The following is a 24,955-nucleotide window of genomic DNA, read 5'->3' as shown; positions in this document are numbered from 1 at the left end:
TGAACCTGCACTCCAAGGTTTCTTTGTTCAGCAACACTCCCTAGGACCTTACCATTAAGCGTATGAGTCCTGCTAAGATTTGCTTTCCCACAATGCAACACCTCGCATTTATCTGAATTAAACTCCATCTGCCACTCCTCAGCCCATTGGCCCATCTGTTCAAGATCCCGTTGTAATCTGAGGTAACCTTCTTCATTGTCCACTACACCTCCAATTTTGGTGTCATCTGCAAACTTACTAACCATACCTCCTATGTTTACATCCAAATCATTTTTATAAATGACAAAAAGTAGTGGACCCAGCACCGATCCTTGTGGCACTCCACTGGTCACTTCACAGGCCTCCAGTCTGAAAAACCTTAAAGACATTATTCAGTGTGTTCAATTAATTTAAGCAAGGGGGACTAATTGGGTTTGGCTGAGCATGAAAGTGTTGGCCCGTTCAAAAGCAAACAAGAATGTGGAAAAATGCTTATATGGGGGTGGGGGTGGGGGGGTGGGGAAACGTAGTTACATGAGAACTTTCACAGCAAGGTGGCTCTTTAGTTAGCACTGCTGCCTCACAGCACCAGGGACCCGGGTTCAAATACAGCCTCGAGCGACTGTCTGTGTGGAGTTTGCACATTCTCCCAGTGTCTCCATGCGTTTCCTCCGGGTGCTCTGGTTTCCGCCCACAATCCAAAGATGTGCAGGTTAGGTGAATTGGCCATGCTAAATTGCCCATTGTGTTCAGGGATGTGTAGATTAGGTGGGTTAGTCATGGAAAATGCAGGGTTTGTGGGTGATGTTAGGTCCAGATGGGATACTCTTTGGAGGGTAGGTGTGGACACGATGGGCCAAATAACCTGCTTTCACACTGTAGGGATTCTATACTTTCAAGAATTAAAATGTTGACAACTAAACCATATTTTTTTTATCTGTTCAGTAAGATTACCACTTACCCTTGAGCTCACAATGGTACAATCTGCTGGAGCCCTATGGGCTAGAAGCCTCTTCAGTCATAATATCACAGTGAAGCTGCCACTCCCTGTCCCATTAAAAAGGTTAGAAGCGTTCATTTCAACTGCCATCTCTCTTGGAACCAAACTCCACAACGCCCTCCAATCCAACTGGGAGCAGAAATGCAAGGGCAGGTGACAGTTGAAATACAAGAAGAGACACCTCTCACCTCATCACAGGAATGGATAGCAGCAAGGAGCATGGTCGCACCAGTGGAGGGACGGTAAATATTACGGTGTGAAGTCTTCAATATATGCGCCCACAAAAACCTATAGAGATAACATTACATTAAAAGAATGACCCAACCCTTTAAGAAAACTTTGAATCTTGCAAATTGAAGCAATATTTGGTAAGGTTTGGAATGAGACCCAGAATACTTATTTTTCTTACTGTAGAGAAGTAGGTTTAATATCATAAAGCTTATTTTAGCTATAATTTAAAGACAGAATATAATGGCTGCATTAACAGAGAATACTGTTTGTGGCAAACTGTTATGAAGATAATACTTTATGACTCAGCACCATATGTAGTCTACAACAATTTACAGTTCTATCATTCAGTGGTTTAATGGAGTTAAATAATGCAATCTGTACATTAGAGAACAGAGGCACTAGAGAACAGTACCTCTAACAATCCACAGGGATGACGCCAGATCGGAAGTTTTAGCTATCATGAAAAACCAAAATGAACAAGCTGAGACTCTTCTCCAGAAAATAGAAGGTTGAGTAATTCACCAAATTAAGTTACTTAAATTAAAAAGTGAAGCAAGACTCATCAAATCCCCTCCAGTCTGTTCTGCCATTCAAACAGCTCACAGCTGATCTACGTCAGTTCACTGAGAAAGTCACAGTCATACAGCACAGAAACAGACCCTTCAGTCTGACTTGTCCATGCCAACCAGATATTCGAAACTGATCTAGTCCCATTTGCCAACATTTGGCCCATATCCCTCTATAAAGTCTTCTATACCCATCCAGATGCCTTTTGAAATGTCGTAATTGTACCAGCCACACCACTTCTTCTGGCAGCTCATTCCATATACGTACCACCCTCTGTGTGAAAAAATTGCCCCTTAGGTTCCTTTTAAATCTTTCCCCTCTCAGCTGAAACCCTCTAGTTTTAGACTCCACAACCCTGGGGAAAAGACCTTGGCTATTCACCATTTCCATGGTCCCTCATGATTTTATAAATCTCTATAAGGTCACCCCTCAGCCTCTGATGCTCCATGGAAAACAGCCCCATCCTATTCAACCTCTCCCTAAAGCTCAAACCCTCTAACCCTAGCAACATCCTTGTAGATCTTTTCTGAACCCTTTCAAATTTCAGAACATCTTTCCTAGAGCAGGGAGACCAGTGTTCCAAACGTGGCCTAATCAGTGTCATGTACACCCACAACATAACCTCCCAACTCCTATATTCAACAGAGTCATCAAGAAAAGCAAGTGTATCAAATACCTTTGTCACTGTCCTGTCTACAAGATACACCAGGAATGGCTCACTGTTCAAAATCTATCAATCCCAGTTCTGAACATGCTCAACACGTGAACAATTACATCTCTCTGAAGACTGAGAATGCAATAGATTCTCAACCTCTTCCCCTCACCCTAGGCCTACACCCCAGTTCCTTATTCGGATTCTGTGACACATAATTCTAAACAGGAAGCTGTGGGTGGTGTAGTGGTGATATTATTAGATGAGTAATGTAGAACTATGCCTCACCAGGGCAGATGGTGAAATTTGAATTTAATGAAAATAAATAAACCAGCCTAACGGTGACCACGTAATCACTGTCAATTGTTGTAAAACTCTATCTGGTTCACTCATGTCCTTTAGCGAAGCAGACCTTCATCCTTACTTGATCTGGCATACACAGAATTCCAGACCCACAGCAATGTGGTTGACTCTTAACTGACCTATGAAATGGTCCAGCAAGCCTTTCAGTTCAAGGAAACCAAAGAAGAACAACAAATGCTGGCCTTGCCATTGACACCCACATCACAATGGTGATTTAAATATTTTTAAAAAGACACCCAGAAAGGAATGACAGCATCTCAATACTCACACTGTCGAACCCTCAACTACAATTGTAAGCTTCCATGAGATTAAGTTGAAAAATCACACAACACCAGGTTCTGGTCCAACAGGTTTATTTGGAAATACTAGCTTTCAGAACACTGCTCCACTCCATCAGATTACTTCATATAGCTGAGTTTGAGAGGACACAGACCCACTCCATTCAATAACACTCGAATTTTGAAAAGCGTTTGATAAGGTAGATGTATGGAAGGGGGCAGTGCAAGTTCAAATCTAGAAACAAAATAATCACTAACAAATCCAGCGATGAATTCAGGATATGCTTTTTAAATCCAGACACTGGAACTTGGTACCTCAAATATATTACTGTAAGCAATCCCAATATCAAGTAAGTACAGTGTTAACTTTGTGTTGAATAAGTGAACACAACCAAAATGTCCCTGAACAGTGTGTTTCAAAGCATCAATATTTACAATCTGGCTTTCCTCTTATGACCACAGTGAATTATCTAATTTCCACATTACACATCAAGTTATGTCCTCATACAAGCTGACTGCATCTTTCATGTTCATGATTACAAAGCAACGTTGGGGGGTGGGGGTAGGAGGAAACTAAACTGTGAGGTGATTAAACAAAGAAACGAAGTAATAAGAGCATAAGAACATGAGAAACAGGAGCAGGAGTAGGCACGGTGGCACAGTGGTTAGCACTGCTGCCTCACAGCGCCTGTAGACCCGGGTTCAATTCCCGACTCAGGCGACTGACTGTGTGGAGTTTGCACGTTCTCCCCGTGTCTGCGTGGGTTTCCTCCGGGTGCTCCGGTTTCCTCCCACGGTCCAAAGATGTGCGGGTCAGGTGAATTGGCCAAGCTAAATTGCCCGTAGTATTAGGTAAGGGGTAAATGTAGGGGTATGGGTGGGTTGCGCTTCGGCGGGTCGGTGTGGACTTGTTGGGCCGAAGGGCCTGTTTCCACACTAAGTCTAATCTAGGCCATCTGGCCTGTCAAGCCTGCTCTGCCATTCAATAAGATCATGGCTGATCTTTTCATGGACTTAGCTCCACTTACCCGCCTGCTCACCATAACCCTTAATCGCTTTATTGTTCAAAAATCTCTTGGTCTTTAAAGAGGTAATCTCAACTGCTTCACTGGTAAGGGAATTCTCAGATTCACAACCTTTTAGGTGAAGTTCCTCCTCAACTCAGTCTTAAATCTGCTCCCCCTTATTTTTAACGCTATGTCCCCTAGTTCTAGTTTGACCAGCCAGTGGAAACAACCTCCCTGCTTCTATCTTATCCATTCCTTTCATCATTTTATATGTTTCTATAAGATTCCCCTTCATTGTTTAAACTCCAATGAGAACAGTCTCAGTCTACTCTCCTTACAAGGCAACCTTATCAACTCTGGAATCAGCGTAGTGAACCTCCTCTGCACCTTCTCCACTGCCAGTACATCCTTTCTCAAATAATGTGCCTCAATCATGTATGTTGCTTGTGAATAACACAACCCTAGTGTTGACCCTTCCAGAAAAGAAATAACGAAGATAGAAAATGCTTGAAAAACTCACCTGACCTGGCAGCACCTGTGGAGGGAGAAACTGTAAATTAACTTCTTTCTCCTCAACTGCTGCCAGCTCAGAGTATGAAATAATTAAGATTAAAACAGAAGAACAGATTCGCACTTTTATAATCCTCAATACTTCCCAAAAATATTTGGTATGGAGTAGGCGCTGCTACAATGCAGCAAATTCAGTCCCCAATTTGCAAAACGCAAGCTCTCAAATACAGCAATGTGATAATGGACAAACAATCAATCTGTTTCTGTGGTCTTGATTGAAGGGTGACTATTAAACAAGACTCTGGATAGAATTCTATCCAATCTGCTTCAGTATTGTGTAATGGGGTATTTTATGTGCACCTGAGACAACAGACAAAGGCTCAATGTAGCATCACCTCAAAGCTAGCATCTCCAGGCGAGCTACCACATCAATGCAGCAGCCACAATTACACACAAAGTTCGGACTGAGATTTGAACCCACAACCTTCTGGCTCAGATGTAAGGACTCGACCCACTCAGATGTAAGATTTTATGCTCAACACATTGATATCTCACCTCCACAGACTGCAGTGCAGTCAGCAATGCAGGAAAGTAGCGAGTATTTTTGACAGTGTCATTGAGAATGAATCACAGTGATTAATTTTTATTGCAGTTATGGTTTGTTAATTATAAGTCAAACCTAACTTTCAGTGAAAAGTAAAGGCAATTTGTTTTCTAATATTGGATAATTATTCTGTATTTTAAACAGAAATCATAAAAGTGATAAGACTTGAATTTGATTTTTTAAAATCAGCATAATTAAACAGTTCTGACTGTTTACCTTCAAATTTGCAGCAGTCCTAACTCAGAAATTAACATTGCTGTTGTGTTGCTTTAGCTCCCCCTGTGTCAAGGCTACAGCAACTCAATGAAAATCGAGAGTCAGTGAATTGGCATAGAAGAGTTGGGAATGCAATGGTCTTTTAACCAAATTGATTGCAAGAAGGTACTCATCAGAAAGTTTAACTCATTCACATGTGCAGAAGATCTTCCTTTGATCCATCTCAATGTTTGTAACAAGTGCCAATTCAAATTCTTAAGACATAAATTCATCAAAACCTAATCAAGTATAAACCTTTTAAACCCCACAAATGCAGGTCATTGTATACTTGGCAATAACTGCAAGCTGGTAAAACTCAAGCAAAGATTCTCCGAGCCTAATGGTCGTTTAACAAAGGAGATGATATTGGAGGTCGTAAGAAATGGAGAGTGACTGAATGTGATTATTTGAAAATGGAGGTCAGGGAATGGCTGGAAAGATCTCAACAAAGGGAAGGCAGCTGCTGTAGTGAATTTTTCATATGAATGAATCAATGATTTTATTGTCGCATGTATTTTACTGTGAGAACCTTTGACTGTGAGAACAGTAAAATACAGTCAAAAGCTTTCCCATTGTCGCCATAATCCAGTGCCATTTTGGATAGTTTAATGATAAAGAAAATAGATAGACTCGATAAACATGAAGTGCTGCATTTTGAAAAGGTAAGTCAGGGCAGTACTTACATACTTCATGGTAAGATCCTGGGGAGAGTTGCTGAACAAAGAGACCTTGGGTTACGGGTTCATAGTTTCTGGAAGGTGGAATCACAGGTAGATAGGATAGTGAAGACGACATTTGAAATGCTTGCCTTTATTGGTCAGTACATTGAGTACAGGAGTTGGGAGATCATGTTGCTGCTGTATAGGACATTGGTTCGGCCATTATTAGAATACTGCTTGCAATTCTGGCCTCTCTGATACAAGAACAATGTTGTGAAATTTGAAATGGCTCAGAAAAGATTTACAAGGATGTTGATTGGGTTGGAGGGTTTGAGCTGTAGGGAGAGGCTGAACAGGCTGGGGCTGTTTACCCTGGAGTGGAGGCTCAGGGGTGACCTTATAGAAATTTGTAAAATCATGAGGGGCAGGGATAGGGTAAATAGACACGGTCAATTCCCTGAGCTTGGGGAGTCCAAAACTAAAGAGTATAGGTTCAAGGTGAAATGGGAAAGATTTAAAAGGGATCTAGGAAGCATCTTTTTCACACAGAGGGTGGTGTGTGTGGGGAATGAGCTGCCAGAGGAGGTGATAAAGGCTGGTACAATTACAGCATTTAAGCATCCTCTAGATGGGTACATGAATAGGAAGGGTATAGGAGGGATATAACGCGACAAGATTAATTTAGGATATCTGGTTGACATGAATGAGTTAGACCAAAGGGTGTGTTTCCATGCTGGACATCTCTAAGATTCTATGTAGTCAGTCCTGAGCCAGCTCATCAATGATGCCTGCGTCACCATCCCTTCTCCATTGCCATCTACACCGGACCCAACCAATGTTGAAGTTGCCACTCTTCAGCCTCCACCTTTTGCCACTGGGAAATTGTCCTTTGCCATCATCTGCTCCTGACCCACCAACGTCAGAGTCATATCTCCTGCCACTGGGTCCATTTTGATGACACAGTGATGCCCTTCCACCAGCACCAAATCCAATCACCGCTCAAACACTGTACTATGACCATTCACAAGAGTAGGAATTCTCCAACAATGCTCTGTCTAATAAAGATGGCACATGTTGAACACAACATCTGACCCTTAAGGCAATTTTGGTTATCCTTAGCCCTTTTAGCTCCGTTGGCTGGGCGGTTGGTTCGTGATAGAGTGAGGCTAACAACCTGCTCCAGCTGAGGTTACCCACCCCCACCTGATCAGTGGGGACCCTCAGGTTACACACTAATCAGTCACTCGCTAATGAGAGACAGCAGTCGAGTGGTCCTCTGGGACAATGTCGAAGAGAGCGGTGCTGGGAAAAGCACAGCCGGTCAGGCAGCATCCGAGGAGCAGGAGAATCAACGTTTCAAGCATAAGCTCGGTCGGATGCCGCCTGACCAGCCGTGCTTTCCCAGCACCACACTCTGACTCTGATCTCCAGCATCTGCCTCACTTTCTCCTCTGGGACAATGGCAACTTTACAAATCCAATTGTCAATACATTCTTAAGCATTTCTCACTCATTGTGAGAAATCAAATCAAATCTCCTTTTTACCTATTTCGAACATATCGAATAAAGTCAGGGTGATACATCTTGAACTTTTCAGGTCGACCATTTTCTCCAAAATACGTCGGTGGCCTAAGGCATAAAGAAACAGAAAGCCAAAATATTACATAGTCATTCCCTTCAGAACTCCTTCCAGAGCAACAGATGCATTCAGTTTTTAATTCCCCAATGTTTCCAATAGCCATGCAATTCTCATCCACTGCTCCTGAAAATAGTCAACTCCGGCTTCACAGAGATGGTTATCAGTAACTTACTAAATAGTTCTTCCTCAAGTGTGGCTGGACACATTGAATGTAACGGGCTGCTCAACTGTGAAAGGATGGGAAACATTCCTACACATTTGTACCACCAAACACAAAACAAAATCAGCAACAAAAGTCCAAGGTTGGCTTTCCTACTCATCTTTCTTCTCCAGATGGCCAATTGGACACACAATTGTGATGTCATTCCAATTGGACAATGAGAGGCAGTGCAGCTCTGTACTGAATTCCTAGAATGAATCTGATTCAAAATGCACTGCCCTCAGGACAGATTTGCACATTCACACATTAATCTCCATTGCAGAAAATATAACGAGGTGGAGCAGAAAAAGCTGGGCATTTTCAATCAAACAGGTAGAAACAATGACTGCAGATGCTGGAAACCAGATTCAAACAGTTCAGACACCCCTCTACATCAACCAGAATCCGAGCCTTCTGTTCCAGACGCAGGGACACTACCACTGCACCAGAAGGGCCCTTTTAAGCAAAATAAGGTGCTTGGAGGGAAATAATTGGTCATAACTGTTATTGCAGTAACTATTTTAAAAGGTTGTTTGCACAGGGATTACACTGTACTTAAGGTAAATCCACACTCAGTGCAATGTGGCCCCACCTTGAACAGAAGGAGAAAGTGAAATGCTGAATATATCCAGCAAGAGACAAGTCACTTCATTTTGCACAGTGTGTACACTCGCAGCTAGTGAAGCAATCATTCCTCTCAGCTGAAGACTGGCCGATGGAGTTTAATTTGGATAAACGCAAGGTACTGCATTTTGGTAAACCAAATAAAGGCAAGACTTGATTCAATTAAAAGTAGGGCTTTGGATAATATTATAGAACAGACAGACCTAGGGGTTCAGATATGTAATTCTTTGAAGTTTGCATCACATAGATTGGGTGTTAAGGCAGCATTTAGCACACTTGCCTTCATTGCTCAGACCTTGAGTATAGGAGTTGAGATGTCATTTTGAAGTTGTACAGGACATTGTTAAGTCTCTTCTGCAATACTGTGTACAGTTCTGATCTCCCTGTTATAGAAAGGATATTATTAAGCTGGAGAGGGTTCAGAAAGGATTTATCAGGATGTTGCTGGGAATGAAGGGCTTGAGTTATAAGGGAGGCTGAATAGGCTGGGACGTTTTTCAGTTAATCGCAGGATGTGGAGAGGTGACCTTATAGAGGTTTATAAAATCATGAAGGGCATGGATAAGGTGAATGGCATGTGAATGAAATCCCTAGGGTGAGGGATTTCAAGACTAGTGGGCACTTTTTTTCTAAAATGGTGAGAGGAGGAAAAAAAGACAGGAGGTGTAATTTTTTTTTAAAAAGCGTGGTTTATGTGTGGAATGAACTTGCAGAGGAACTGATGGACGTGGGAACAGTTAAAAGATGTTTGGCAAGTACATTATTAATAAATGTTTGGAGGGATATAGGCTAAGTGCAGGTAGGTGGGACTAGTTTAGTTTGGGATTATGGTCAGCATGGATTCGTTGGACCAAAGGGTCTGTTTACATGCAGTATGTCTCTACTAATGGGCAGCACGGTGGCACAGTGGTTAGCACTGCTGCCTCACAGCACCTGAGACCTGGGTTCAATTCCCGACTCAGGTGACTGACTGTGTGGAGTTTGCACGTTCTCCCCGTGTCTGCGTGGGTTTCCTCCGGGTGCTCCGGTTTCCTCCCACAGTCCAAAGATGTGCGGGTCAGGAGAATTGGCCATGCTAAATTGCCCGTAGTGTTAGGTAAGGGGTAAATGTAGGGGTATGGGTGGGTTTCGCTTCGGCGGGTCGGTGTGGACTTGTTGGGCCGAAGGGCCTGTTTCCACACTGTAAGTCTAATCTAATCTAATCATAGTGACTGACTGACTCAGAGAGTGATGCAACAACATCATAACTGAACATAAACCACAACAACCTACTTTTGGGATTTGTCACTTCCCTTCTCTATGGGTGCATTCAGTATGGCAGCTTTTACTAAGTAGTAATCTCGGTTGTGGTCTGGAAGAAACACGTATCTTGTCTCCTTCAAACAAAGAGAAGTAAATAAAGAGAAATTACATGGAGAATAGAAGCAATGGCTCAATTACAAACGACTATGAAATTGTACAGACTAATCGCGGCATTCCTCATGCACATGAGGTAAATATTGCTGCCAAGTATACAAATCATAATCAAATTCTAATCAGATGTAACAAGAATGGTTTATTTGCCTGAATTATAAAACATAACCATATAAAGTATTTTTTAAATCTTTCCTTTCCCATGTTAAGACAGGGATCAAGGAATAATTAATCACTTTTCAAATTAGCGTCAAGAACAAACTGTTTTGCCGACCCAACTAACTTCCATTTTCCCCAATATGATCATGCAGTATATTATAATTATTACAGAACTAATGTAGATGTTTTAAATCTCCTTCCTTCTGAGCATTCTGATAACACCAGTGCCATCTATTCTAATTGTAAGCTTTAATCTTCCAAAAAAGAAAATATTCAAACTCCATTTGGATCCCCATCTTTTCCTCAGTCTCAGTCACTAAAAAAGTTATATTATATCCGTATATTATTATAATATGGGTTGGGGGGAGGAGGGAGGAGATGGTGATGGCCTAGCGGTATTACTGCTGGACTGTCAATCCAGAGACTCAGATAATGTTCTTGGGACCCCGGGGGGGAAACCCACCACAGGAGATGATGCAATTTGAATTTGATTAAAAAAGGAGAAAATCTGAATTACGTGATAACCATGAATCCATTGTTGACTGTTGAAAAAGCCCATCTGGTTCACTAACATCCTTTAGGGAAGGAAACTGCCTTCCTTACCCTGTCTGGCCTACATGTGATTCCAGACCCATAGCAATGTGATTGACTCTTGATTACGCTCTGGGATCGGAGGATGGGCCTCAAATGTTGCCCAGCCTTCATCCCAGGAATGAATAACAAAAAAATCCAGGTCAGAGTGTTGTTTATCCCCACCAATCCAGTTATTACTAGTTCATTTTACTCCAAAAGACTCTGGATATATTACTAGTTCATACAAAAGAAGGATGGAAATTTCCTACTTTCACCCAATTTACAGCTCATTCCCTCAAATTTTTCATCATGTCCTTTATTCTGTCTATGGACTGACTATACTGTGGTGTCAGCCATCCCTCAGCGTGTCACATGCTTGATTCTAATCAGAAAATTTGGATTCAAGTTCCACTTCAGAATGAGAGGATAAAATCTTAACACAACATTTCAATATCATACAGAGAGAAAAACGGCTGTATTGCTGGGGATGCTGCCTTTCAGATGAACAATTAAACCAAAGGCCATTTTTGTTTTTACTGCCGTTGAGTCGTACAGCAAAGAAACAGGCCCTTTGGCCCACCATTCGATGGCAGCCAACAAAGACTAAACTACATCAATCCCATTTACTTGCACTTGGTCCACTGCCCACTATGCCTTGGCATTTTAAGAAGCATCAGAATGAGCATTTTAATGTTGAGAGTACGCCAGTCTCTACCACCTTTTCAGGCAGCATGTTCCACATATCTACCACCGTCTGGGTGAAAAACATTTTCTCTCCAATCTCTAAACCATTTACTCCAAACCTTATACTTGTGCCCGCTGGTCTCAGATATGTCTGCTATGGGGAAAAAGGTTCCCATAGTTCACCCTGTCGACACCTCTCAGTTTTGTGTACTTCAAAACCCTTTCAGCCTCCTCTGCTCCCAGGAATACTAAACCCAGCCTATCCAATCTCTTCTCATTCGAGTTTTCATCCCAGACAACATCCTAGTGAATCTTCTCTTGCAGATAGATGCAACACATCCTCTGGTACAATTCTGAACTGGAGATGGGAGTTTGCCGGTGCCCTGGCCAATTCATTTTCAACTAGCCTTCACCAAAACAGATCGTCTGGAAGTTCACATTTCCATTTTGTGGGAATTTCGTGTCATAGAGATGTACCACACAGAAACAGATCCTTTGGTCCAATTTGTCCACGCTGACTTCTTTTCTAAATTAATCCTATCCCATTTGCCAGCATTTGGCCCATATCCTTCTAAGTCCTTTCTATCGAAATACCCATCCAGATGCCTTTTAAAAGTAAAATTGTACCAGCCTCCACCACCATCCCAGGCAACTTGTTTCAAGCATGATTTGGAGATGCCGGTGTTGGACTGGGGTGTACAAAATTAAAAATCACACAACACCAGGTTATAATCCAACAGGTTTAATTGGAAACACACTGATGAAGCACACTGACAATCACCTGATAAAGGAACGTCGCTCCGAAAGCTAGTGTGCTTCTAATTAAACCTGTTGGACCATAACCTGATGTTGTGTGACTTTTAACTTTGTTTCAAACATGCACCACTCTCTGCGTTAATAAGTTGCCCCTTAGGTTCCTTTTAAATCTTTCCCCCTCATTTTAAACCTATGCCCTCTAGTTTTGGAACCCCCCACTCTTGAGAAAAGATCTTGGCTATTCACCCTATCTATGCTTCTCAATTTTATAAATCTCTAGAAGGTCACCCTTTTGATGCTCCAGGGAAAATAGCCGCAGCCTATTCAGCATCTCCATGGAGCTCAAACCATCCAAACCAGCTGTGCACAAACTTGCATCCTATATTACAACTACGACTAAACTACAACAAAAAAAAATCACTTCATTGACTCTGGAGCTCTCTGGGGCATACCACAATCAGGACATTTGTTCTATCGGTGCAGGTTCTTTCTACCTCATTCAATGAAGTTCATATTGGCATGACATTTGCAGGGCATGATAAGAACTTGGTTAGCATGGTGACACAGTGGTTAGCACCACTGCCTCACAGCACCAGAGACCCGGGTTCAATTCCCACCTCATGTGTGGAGTTTGCACATTTTCCCAGAGTCTGCGTGGGTTTCCTCCGGGTGCTCCGGTTTCCTCCCACAGTCCAAAAATGTGCAGGTCAGGTGAATTGACCATGGGAAATTGCCCGTAGTGTTAGATGTAGGGGAATAGGTCTGGCTGGATTGCTCTTTGGAGGGTCGGTGTAGACTTGTTGGGCCGAAGGGTCTGTTTCCACTCTAAGTAATCTAGTAGTTTTATCAAGTCTCTTTCCAAAGCCAACCAGATGAATAATAAAGCCAGTGCCTTCAAATCTTCACTGATATATTATCAAAGGCAAAGATTGAATGATTGAACAATCTGAATGCAACTTTGGTCTTTAGACTTCCAGCAGCTACCCAGATTCATGTCATATACCAATATGAGTGAGCTGTAATGACGGTCTGAACATTACTTGTTACAATGTCCAACTCATAAAATAGTCCCATAGGAGTAAGTTCTTGTGACCAAAGTGGATGCGTTGCTTCTCTTGCTGTTACACAAAGCACTAGATATGGGGACTCAGGGTTAGACGGTGGCTGTGTTCCAGAACATTGAGTAGCTGATCACAGCTGACACTGAGGGATGACCAAACTGCCAAAGGTCAGAGATTACCTGAACTAGAGGAGGAGAATGTGAAACTAGTGATGAGAATCTTAAAACTCCGGACTTTGTCTAGCCACTGTAAGCTAGCTTGCACGTGGGCAGAGGGTGACTAGGACTTTGGCAGGAAGCAACAAAGATTTGAATACCTTCAAGAGCACGGAGAAATGAGAGGTCATCAAGGAGTGCAATTGTCAAGTCCAGAGGTAACTAAAACACGGAGCAGCAGCTGAGCTGAGAGTGGAATCAGCTTCATTTGAAGTAAAAATAGGCAGCCGAAGTGGATGAGTGGTCAGAAGCTCAGCTGAGAGTCAAAGGTGACACCAAGGTTTGTAAACTGTGCAGTTTGGCCTCAGGCAGCTGACCTGGAAAAAAACACTTTACCTCAGACTGTGGCAGACCAATATATCCCACACGGCGATACGCATATAGAGAATTTTTCATTGTATTTGTGGAAAACGTGTAAAATGATGTTCTGGTCCCTACATCTTTCTCAAATCCTTTAATAATGGCACCATTTGCTCTAGATCAGAAAAACAGCAGAAACAAACAAATAGTCAGACAGACAGAAAATAAAACCTTTTAACTCTCTCATGTTTCTCCCAGCCTTCTTTACCTTTTAGAACCTACAGCTGTTTAAAACAAAACAAACCCTCTCTTAATGACTGCTTTTTTCAATCTTCCTTTCACCCTTCAAATTGGGTAGCAAATTTTGTAGGTTTCATAAAATTAATATGCACATTACATATTGACAGGACTTGGATGAATTTTAATTCCAAGGATTGCCAAATTGGAATGGGGTTATAAACAAAGACACTGAACAAAATGGCAAGCTCTGTTTGCGGGGCCAAATATTCAAACAAATCGCTGTCACCAAAATACAAACTACGTTCTAACAGAAATACTGATTTCAAAGAAATTAAAACCGGGTGTGTGTCAGTAGAAGCAGCACCTAAATCTGAAGGTTGTAAACAACACTCAAATTTCCAACAACACAATAAAAATGCCATGTGCTAAAAGTCCTTAGGAGGTTGCCAAGTTACTCAATTGGTTGGCATTTTCTAATCAACCTATTCAAAGATGTTATTACACACCACTAGAGCAGGTGGAACTTGAACTTAGGCCTCCTGGCTCAGAAGTATGGACACTACAATAGAACCCTGTAGAACTGAAATAGTATTGGAAACAGAACTGGATTCCACGCTCAGACTCATTTAACTTAAAATTCTTCAATTCAGCAACAAAAAGACAATTTTTTGGACCTGGCTTAGATCGGTGTCCTAGGCTAACAGATGCCAGTTTCACAGGTATTCCAGGCTCATTTGTCACAATCCCATATTGAGATACAAATATGAACATACCGGAATACATAGTCATGTTGATCAATTTCCTCTCCCTTCCGAGAGCCATTCAGAATTCCACCATTTCCGATCACTGCACAACGAATGCAGGAAGATTTATTTGGTCTTTTCTCCCAGTCATCAAACATAAAAGCGTTTGCAGAAGTGTTAAGATAGCTTAAGGCATCTTTCAGATCTGCAACATAGGATTGAGATTATTTTACTAATACAGTTTGCTGTGCAATTTCACAGTAACAATGGTTTTTAAATTAAGAGAATGATATCTAACTTTTAAAAATATTGAATTTGCAAACTAAACAAAAATGTGCATTTTACCAAGACAGGTTCTCCTAGATTACATCAAGCATAGTGACAATACAAAGACATACAGACTGGCTTCTTCAGCCTACAATCTCCACCATTTGCCCAGAAATGGATAAGGGCCAAATAGGACCAGATTAAATTTGGTCAGCATGGATGAGTTGGACCGAAGGGTCTCTTTCCATGCTGCATGTCTCTATGATGCTAAGTAACTAAGAATTACATAGAACACAGAACAGTACAGCACAGGAATAGGCCCTTCAGCCCATAATGTTGTGCCGAACAGGACACCAAATAAAACAAATCCCTTTGATCTTCCTTGGTCCATATCCCTCCATTCCTTGCACATTCATGTGCTTATTTAAAAGCTCCCTAAACACCCTTATCATATCTGCATCCACCACCACCCCTGGCAGTACATTCCAGACTCCTACCACTCTGTAAAAAAAAAACTTGTCCCTCACATCTCCTTTGAACTTTCCCACTCTCACCTTAAATATCTAGTATCAGACATTTCAACTCTGGGAAAAAGATTTGACTGTCAACCCTATCTATGAATTTCATAACTTTATAGACTTCTATCAAGTCTCCCCTCATCCTCTGCCACTCCAGAGAAGACAACCCAAGTTTTTCTAGCCTCTCCTTGATAGCCGCTAATCCAGGTAGCATCTGGCTAAACCTCTTCTGAGCCCTCCATAACCTTCCTGTAATGTGGGGACCAGAATTGAACACTATACTCTTAAGTGTGGTCTAACCAAAATCTTATAAATCTGCAACACAACGTCCTCAATGCCCAACCAATAAAGGCTAGCATTCCATATGCCTTTGTTGCCACCCTACCTACTTCCGTGGCCACTTTCAGGGAGCTGTGGACTTGAACCACAAAATTCCTCTGTACATCAATGTTGTTCAGGGTCCTGCCATGAACTGTATATTTTTTTCTTAACATTTGATTTCCCAAAGTGCAGCACCTCACAGAGTCATAGAAACGTACAGCACGGAAACAGACCCTTCTGTCCAACTCGTCCATGCTGACCAGATATCCCAACCCAATCTAGTCCCACCTGCCAGCACCTGGCCCATATCCCTCCAAACCCTTCCTATTCATATACCCATCCAGATGCCTTGTCAATGCTGTAATTGTACCAGCCTCCACCACTTCCTCTGGCAGCTCATTCCACACACTCACTACCCTCTGCATGAAAACATTGCCCCTTAGGTCTCTTATATCTTTCCCACTCACCCTAAATCTATGCCCTCTAGTTCTGAACTCCCCCCATCCCACCATGCCCCTTATGACTTTATGAATCTCTATAAAAGGTCACCCCTCAGCCTCTGATACTCCAGAGAAAACAGCCCCAGCCTGTTCAGCCACTCCCTATAGCTCAAATCCTGCAACTCTGGCAACATCCTTGTAAATCTTTTCTGAACCCTTTCAAGTTTCACAACATCCTTCCGATAGGAAGGAGACCAGAATTGCACACAATATTCCAACAGTGGTCTAACTAATGTCCTGTACAGCCACAACATGACCTCCCAACTCCTGTACTCATTCTGTCCAATAAAGGAAAGCATACCAAACACCTTCTTCACTATCCTATCTATTTGCAACTCTATTTTCAAGGAGCTATGAACCTGCATTCCAAGTTCTCTTCGTTCAGTAACCCTCCTTAGGATCTTACCATTAAGTATATAAAAGTCCTGCTAAAATTTGCTTTCCCAAAATGCAGCACCTCACATTTATCTAAATTAAACTCCACCTGCCACTCCTTAGCCCAATGGCCCATCTGATCAAGATCCTGTTGTAATCTGAGGTAACCTTCTTCGCTATCCACTACACCTCCAATTTTAGTGTCATCTGCAAAGTACTAACTATACATTTTATGCTCACATCCAAATCATTTATATCAAATTACGACACACTTACCCGGATTAAACTCCATCTACTATTGCTCTGCCCAAACCTGCAATTGATCTGTATCCCACTGTATGCTTTCACAACCTTCTACATAATCCTCAACTCCACCGATCATCTGCAAACTTACTAACCCACCCATCTACATCTTCATCCGAGACATTTATCACAAACAGCAGAGGTCGCAGTATTGATCCTTGTGGAACACCACTAGTCACGGACCTCCAGCCTGAAAAACACCCTTCCACCACTACCCCCCGTCTTCTGCGTGCAAGCCAATTCTGAATCCACATGGCCAAGTCACTGTGGATCCCATGCAACAATCTTTGATTAGATTAGATTACTTACAGTGTGGAAACAGGCCCTTCGGCCCAACAAGTCCACACCAACCCACCGAAGCGCAACCCACACATACCCCTACACCTAACACTACGGGCAACTTAGCATGGTCAATTCACCCGATCCGCACATCTTTGGACTGTGGGAGGAAACCAGAGCACCCAGAGGAAACCCACGCAGACACGGGGAGAACGTCTTCATCTTCTTGATGAGCTTACGTTGAGGAACATTGTTGAAAGCCTTACTAAAATCCATGTCAACAGCATCCACTGCTCTACTCCCATCGATCACCTTCATCATTGAACCTTTTGAGGCAATCAAGTTAGTAAGACATGACCTGCCCTGAACAAAGCCAAACTGACTGCCCCTAATTAGGTCATGCTTTTCCAAATGTGCATAAATCTGATACTTAAGGATTCTCTCCAAAAGCTTCCCAACCACTGATGTGAGATGCATTGGTCCATAGTTTCCTGGATTATACTTATTTCCCTTCTTGAACAGGGAACAATGGCTACTCGCCAGTCCTCTGGGACTGCTCCAGCGGCTAGTGAGGTTAGAAAGATCTTGGTCAAAGCCCCGCAATCTCCTCTCTTGACACTCACAACAAACTGGGGTAGACCCCATCAGGCCCTTGGGATTTCTCCACCTGAACATTCTTCAACTGTCCTACCTGTCCATCTTCCTTCCCACCTATCCATCCCACCCTCTTCTCCAACTTATCACCTTCATCTGTCTATCACATGCTTAGCTATCTTCTTCCCCCCAGCCCCACCCTCCTCCCATTTATCTCTCTGCCACCTTGGCCCACAAGCGTCATTCCTGATGAAGGGCTTATGCCCAAAACATTGATTCTCCGGTTTCTCGGATGCTGCCTGACCAGCTGTGCCTTTCCAGCACATTATTGACTCTGATCTCCAGCCCTCATTTTCTCCGAAGAGACAGAACACCACTTCTTTCTAGATCACAAAATGCCCGAGCATATTAGCATGCTCCACACTAATCTCACCATCCTCCATATCCTTCCCCTGGGTGAACACTGACTCAAAGTACGCATTTAGGATCTCTCCCACACCCTCTGCTTCCAAGCACAAGTTCCCTCCTTCATCCTCGAGTGGTCCTACCCCCTCCCTAGTTTCTTTATTAAATTCATTCATGGGAGAAGGTGTCACTAGCTAAGCCAGCATTTATTGCCCACCCCTAATTACCCAGAGGGCAGTTAAGAGTCAACCACATTGCTGTGGGTCTGGAGTCACACGCAGGCCAGGCCAGGCCAGATAAGGATGGTGCTTTCCTTCCCTGAAGAGCATTAGTGACCCAGATAGGTTTTTCCAACATTTGGCAATGGATTCACAGTTATAATTAGACTCTTACTTCCAGATTTTACGGAGTTCAAATTACACCATCTGCAGTGGCAGGATTCAGACCGGGTCCTCTGAATGTCACCATTGTCTCTGGATTAACAGCCAAGTGATGAAATCACTAGGCCATTGCCTCCTCCTACTTATCCTCTTGTTTTTAATATATAGGATGCCTTGGGATTCTCTTTGATCCTATTTGTCAGCTATTAAGTAGTTAAATTTAAATGATTCATTCTTAGATGAAAGTGTACTTTTCTAAGCCTTGTCACGGGATCCATTACTTCTTCATGAAAAGACTCGATTCCTCTGTGGAATTTTACCTGATTATATTATATTGTATAAGATTAAGCTTAACAACAATGATGCTATTAACTCGTTAAGTGTCATGGGATCCGTCTACTTCTTCATGAAAAGACTCGATTCCTCTGTGGAATTTTACTTGATTATATTATATTGTATAAGATTAAGCTTAACAGCAATGATGCTATTAACTCGTTAAGTGTCATGGGATCTGTCTACTTCTTCATGAAAAGACTCAATTCTTCTGTGGAATTTTACCTGATTATATTAGATTGTAGCAACAATGATACTATTAACTCTTTATTGTATTTTAGCCTAGCAACAATTAAGTATAACTATGACTATGTGGCAACTGCTCTCTACCAGCTACTTATCAGCTACTTATTGTTTTCTCAGCTAATTAAGTGTTTAACGCGACCTTTAAACAATGCTGACCGAGGCACAGTTTGAGATTCCAGTTCTTTAAACAAATGATGTAATTGCTTAACTTAGACTGTAAGGGATATAAAGCAGAGCTAAAACAGACAGAACTCACTCTTGTCTTGAAACACAGACAATGAGTCACCCAACCATCCTCTGAACCACCAGGCTTGCAGAAAAGACACATTTGTGCAAAATACGGACCGATCGGATGAAACATACGGACGGCTAAGAGCTTGCTGAAATACGCCTGCCTAAAAGATTCTCGGTTGAGCAACTGCATTCCAGCCTGAAGAAGATACAATCTGAACCAACTAGCTGATACACGCTAGTCTATGAAGATCCCATTTGGGACACTCAGGTATTAAGCTCTGCTTTTATCCTAGGTATCTTTTAAGAACATTCAAAAAGGCTGTAACGATTGTGATTAACTGAAAACATCTGATTGTGAGTATTCAACTTATTATATTGATAAATTTCTATTATATTTTACACCACACACTTCGTATTCGCCGAACCTTTATTTGATAAGATATGTTTACCATTGTGTTGGTATGTTAAGTCTAGAACTTAGCTGAGAAGGCATTAGGATTGACTTAAAGTGAATCCCTCTCACTCCTAGGTGAAAGGATAAACTGAAGGGACCTAGAGACCTGCGATAAACCCAGCCGAGTTTGTAGCTATCAGGACCATACAGTCAATAGGGACCACTGGTAAACTTGACAGGTAACGGCCTCAGGTATATGCCCAAGGTACTGTAGTTTAATCCGGTAGTAACCCATACCTATTGAGGATATCCACCTGAATAACATAACAGCCTCAGGCTGCAATGTTACTGGCAGACTGTGTGTTCATAATATTTCCTTGTTTATTTAAGTCCTTGAGTAATATGGGCAATCCTTTATGTACACATGGTCTCACCCTCAGGCTTTTTGAATGCAAATTAGTTATGAGGCCTAATTAGGGCAAGATTTGGATCATATAGGGACTGATTTTCACATTTTGCAATATGTTATAGAGTCATAGAGACGTACAGCATGGAAACAGATCCTTTGATCCAACTTGTCCATGCCGACCAGATATCGCAACCCAATCTAGTCCCACCTGTCAGCAATTGGCCCATATCCCTCTAAACCCTTCCTATTCATGTACCCATCCAGATGCCTTTTAAATGCTGTAATTGTACCAGCCTCCACCACTTCCTCTGGCAGCTCATTCCATACACGTACCATCTTCTGTGTGAAAAAGTTGCTCCTTAGGTCTCTTTTATATCTTTCCCCTTTCACTTTATGCTCTCTAGTTCTGGACTCCCCCACCCCAGGGAAAAGACTTTGTCTATTCACCCAATCCATGCCCCTCATGATTTTATAAACCTCTGAGGTCACCCCTCAGCCTCCGACACTCCAGGGAAAACAGCCCCAGCCTGTTCAGCCTCTCCCTAAAGGTCAAATCCTCCAACCCTGGCAGCATCCTTGTAAATCTTTTCTGAACCCTTTCAAGTTTCACAAAATCCTTCCGATAGGAAGGAGACCAGAATTGCACGCAATATTCCAAAGTGGCAACATGACTCCCCCCCCCACCCCCCTCCAATTCCTATACTCAATACTCTGACCAATAAAGGAAAGCATATCAAACGTCTTCTTCACTATCCTATCTACCTGCGACTCCACTTTCAAGGAGCTATGAGCCTGCACTCCAAGGTCTCTTTGTTCAGTAACACTTCTGTCAGAAAGAGACTTGAAAGAAAGAGATTTGACAAAACCATTCTTAACACATGGATGTCCTGGGAAACAGCAGACAATATGAACTATGACTGAGGTAGGAAGACCTTGCATTAATAGAACACATTTCATGATCTTGGGAGGAGCTGCAAGAACAAAGCAAATGCCAAAACCCCGACTTAGAGTCATACAGCATGGAAACAGACCCTTTAATCCAACTAGTCCATGCTGACCATGTTCCCAAACTGAAGTAGTCCCACTTCCCTGCATTTGACCCACATCTCTCCATACCTTCCTTATTCATGTTCTTATCTAAATGTCTGTTAAATGTTGACTGTACCTGCATCCAATATTTCGTCTGGCAGTTGACTCCAGACACTAAGAACTGTCAAAAAGTTGCCCCTCGTGTCATCTTAAAATCCTCCTCCTCTCACCTGAAAGGTAGATAGACTCCCCCACCCTCAGAAAAAGATGCTTGCCATTCACCTTTGTACCTCGCGTGATTTTATAAAGCTCTGCAAGATCACTTCTCAACCTCCTACGCTCCAGTGAAAGAAAGCCCCAGCCTATCTAACCTCTCCCTAAAACTCAAACCTATCAGTCCCAGTAAAATCCTGGTAAGTCTTCTCTGAACCCATTTCAATTTAACAGTATCCTTCCTAGAGCAAGGCAACTAGAACTGCACACAGTAATCCAGAGGAGACTTCACTAACATCCTGTGTAGGATAGAACTAATACTATGGCATTGAATTTCTTGCTGGCCAAGGACGTGACCAATTCTAAACAGCCAGGGACCAAGAGAAGATAGAGATAAATATTGTATTCCTAGTGTTAAGGCCTCTCCATGAGTTTGAGTTACCTTGTGCATCAATTCTCTGTGCACGTGGTTCGAAAAAAAAGGTGCAAGCTGGAGGGTGGACAGGGAGACAGCTAGTCATCTTGAATAACCGTCCAAAACTCATTGGACAGAAGGTTTTAAACCATGCTGGGACAGAAGGAAAGCTACCAGCTGCTAGGAATGAAATACACATTCATCAGCTGAGAGTTTCCAAGGGAGCTGCAGCCCCATGCGCTTTGTTGTTCAGTTGCTGGGTTGATATCCTGGAACGCTCTCACAGTATCATGGGAGTCCTACACCACATGGACTGCAGCAGTTCAAGGAAGCAGCTTACCATCACTTTCTCAAGGGCAACAAATGCTGGCCCAGCCAATGACACCCAAGTGCCCTGAATTTGTTAAAATCAAATTAGCTAAATAGACAGGAAACATGTAGCGCCTGTGACAGTGGAAGGTGGTCCCTGATAACTGGAGGAAAAAAGGAAGGAGTCACAAATGGTGCTGGACATTCCTTACTGCTTGCACATCCTCACTTTGGACTTCTTGATGGGGAGTAGGTAATTGATTAAGCTGCTTAAGATGGTTAGGCCGAGGACACAAACTTAAGGAATAAGGGGTCTGGTGGTGCAGTGGTAGTGGCCCTACCTCTGGGCCAGAAGGCCCAGGTATAAGGGCCACCTGCTCCAGAGATGTGTCATAATATGTGTGACCAGGTTGATTAAAAATGTCTACCAAAGGAAAACCCTGCAGGGTTATCAGTGTGTCAACTGAGGCTTTGATATTAAGAGTAGTTATTCTCACCTTACCTCAAGAACTTGGCTCACTTGTCCCTGTTTCAAACCAAGACAGTAATGAGCTGAGGGACAAGAGAGGACACCAACTGGAGTGTCCAAGAGCAAGTTATTACTGAACAAAGTGCTGCTTGATAGCACTGTTGACAACGCCTTCCATATCTTTACTGATGATTCAGAGCAGATGGATGAAGCAGTAATTGGTTAGGTTAAATTGGTCCTCCTTTGTGCGCACAGGTTATACGTAGAAGTTCTCCACATTGCCAGGTAAATACCAGTGTCATAAGTGTATTGGAATAGTTTAGCTAGCAAACTGAGGAGCATAAGTGTTCAGTACTATTACCGGTATATTGGCAGGGCCCGTAGCCTTTGCAATATACAGTGCCTTCCTTACAATGTCAAGAATTGGCTGAATTAATCAAATTGGCCGAAGACTGGCTTTAGGTGACGCAAAGGGCCTCCTGGAGGAGGTGAAAATGGATCATCGACTGAACACATCTAGATGGTGCAAATGCTTCAGACTTACAATCGCGCTGAAGTTATTATTATTCCGGATAGAGACATTTGTGGAAGCTCCACCTCCAATGAGTTGTTTAATTGTCGCATGTATCAGATTAAAACTGCTGCTCCTTAATAAAACTACCTTAAAAACACTTACAAATAGTTGACTGCCTTTCTTGGGCGTCCTTAGACCCAAACTCAAAACTATCATTCATAGGGGTAGTGAGTGAACAGAAAAATGTATACCAAGCGGTGGGTGACAGGACTACTGTTCCATTAATTTATTGGCAATTTTATGGTTGCATATTCAATAATTATTTAAATCACACAAAGATAATATTTACCTTCATAGCTGATTACTTCCCAACCATGAGCTCCATTATATCTACTCAGTCTCCGATACTCCTGCTCAGTAGCATGTTTATTCCACTGCAGGAGAGGTACGGTCCCCAAAAAGACATCTTTAAACTCAGGTATTTTTGCAATTCGTGCTCTCAAGTTTTCAGGGCATTCCTAGGAATGGGAAGACAATTCAATAATAAAGATAAAGCAAGGAATTTCATACTTCAATACAGAACATCTGTTCCTGCAGAGTCATATAACACAGAAAGTGACCCTTCAGTCCAACTCATCCAACCAAACATCCCAACCTGACCTGGTCCCATTTGCCGGCATTTGGTCCATATCCCTCCAAACCCTTCCCATTCATACATACCATTTAAAAGGTAATTGTACCAGTCTCAACCACTTCCTCTGGCAGCTCGTTTGGTCAAAATAATTCTCACCCTTCCACCCGCCAAAAGCTCTGAGACTTTCAGGGACTAAGATTTGCTTTTCATGGGCTATCTTTTGGTTTTCAGAGGCTCTTTTAAAATTCTCATTGACCCCTTTACTGAGCTATTTAGTCATATTATCACCTGCATTTGTGTTAATGCATGAGGCATTTTTACTCTCAGACAGAATTAGAAGAATTCAACAATATCATCACTGCTCTCTTAAAACAACACTTTAACAAAAGATTTTACTTTCAAGGCACTAAATTTTTAAATTGGCAGGAGATAACCAGTATAAAAGTCACCAAACGTTTCTTTAAAAATTAACTGATGCACATTCGCACACTAAAATCATCATCAGGAACACACTTTACACAGACTTGGCAACTCATGGCTGTATGCTCACTTCTGAAGCAGAGTGACTACAGCTCAACTAATTCACAGCATGAGAGATGGGATAACTCAACTGCAAATCCTTATGAAATAAAACTGTTCAGTGTTAAAAGTTATTTAATTGATTGTGTTCATTGGAACATTGATGTCCACACGATTCAGTTTTCCTTTGTTTGTGAGGTTTAAAGGTGCTCTTTTCCCTCCTGCCATCTGCAACTCCTCTCTCCGAATAAAACCAGATGTGGAAAATTGGAGGAGAGTTAAGTAGGTGAGAAGCAGGCGAGAATGGAGGTCAGCAATGATAACAGGGAACATCCTGTGGGTTCAGGTACAAGTGATGACAGTCTGCAGAGCTGAACAGAGTCAGAAAATGTAGTGCTGGAAAAGCACAGCAGCTCAGGCAGTATCCAAGGAGCAGGAGAGTTGACATTTCGGGTATAAGCCATTTTGGATGGTGTGGGGTGGGACTGCATTAAGTGGATGTGGGGGGCGGGGGGAAGGTGGGGAAAGAATGGTGATAGATCAGAGCGGAGGGTGGAACGGATAGGGTGGGAAGGAAGATGGACA

At 42.4% G+C, this 24,955-nt stretch overlaps 1 protein-coding gene across 4 annotated transcripts in view; it reads right to left on the bottom strand.

The window, feature by feature from the left end:
* The window catches only part of st6galnac (ST6 (alpha-N-acetyl-neuraminyl-2,3-beta-galactosyl-1,3)-N-acetylgalactosaminide alpha-2,6-sialyltransferase), a 120,869-nt gene that overhangs the window by 6,618 nt on the left and 89,296 nt on the right, over nt 1-24,955 (bottom strand). For all 4 annotated transcript variants that reach the window (XM_060844800.1, XM_060844803.1, XM_060844802.1 and 1 more), the window contains 6 exons: nt 23,567-23,735; nt 14,741-14,915; nt 13,764-13,902; nt 9,839-9,942; nt 7,650-7,733; nt 1,168-1,267 (listed from right to left, as the gene is read on the bottom strand). In XM_060844800.1, the coding sequence (XP_060700783.1) occupies nt 1,168-1,267; nt 7,650-7,733; nt 9,839-9,942; nt 13,764-13,902; nt 14,741-14,915; nt 23,567-23,735 (771 nt within the window). The remainder of the gene's footprint in view (nt 1-1,167; nt 1,268-7,649; nt 7,734-9,838; nt 9,943-13,763; nt 13,903-14,740; nt 14,916-23,566; nt 23,736-24,955) is intronic.

Source organism: Hemiscyllium ocellatum, chromosome 25, assembly GCF_020745735.1.
Source record: "Hemiscyllium ocellatum isolate sHemOce1 chromosome 25, sHemOce1.pat.X.cur, whole genome shotgun sequence".
NCBI lineage: Eukaryota > Metazoa > Chordata > Chondrichthyes > Orectolobiformes > Hemiscylliidae > Hemiscyllium > Hemiscyllium ocellatum.
The sequence above is the reverse complement of the archived record's forward strand: the minus strand, read 5'-3'. Positions and strand labels throughout refer to the sequence as shown.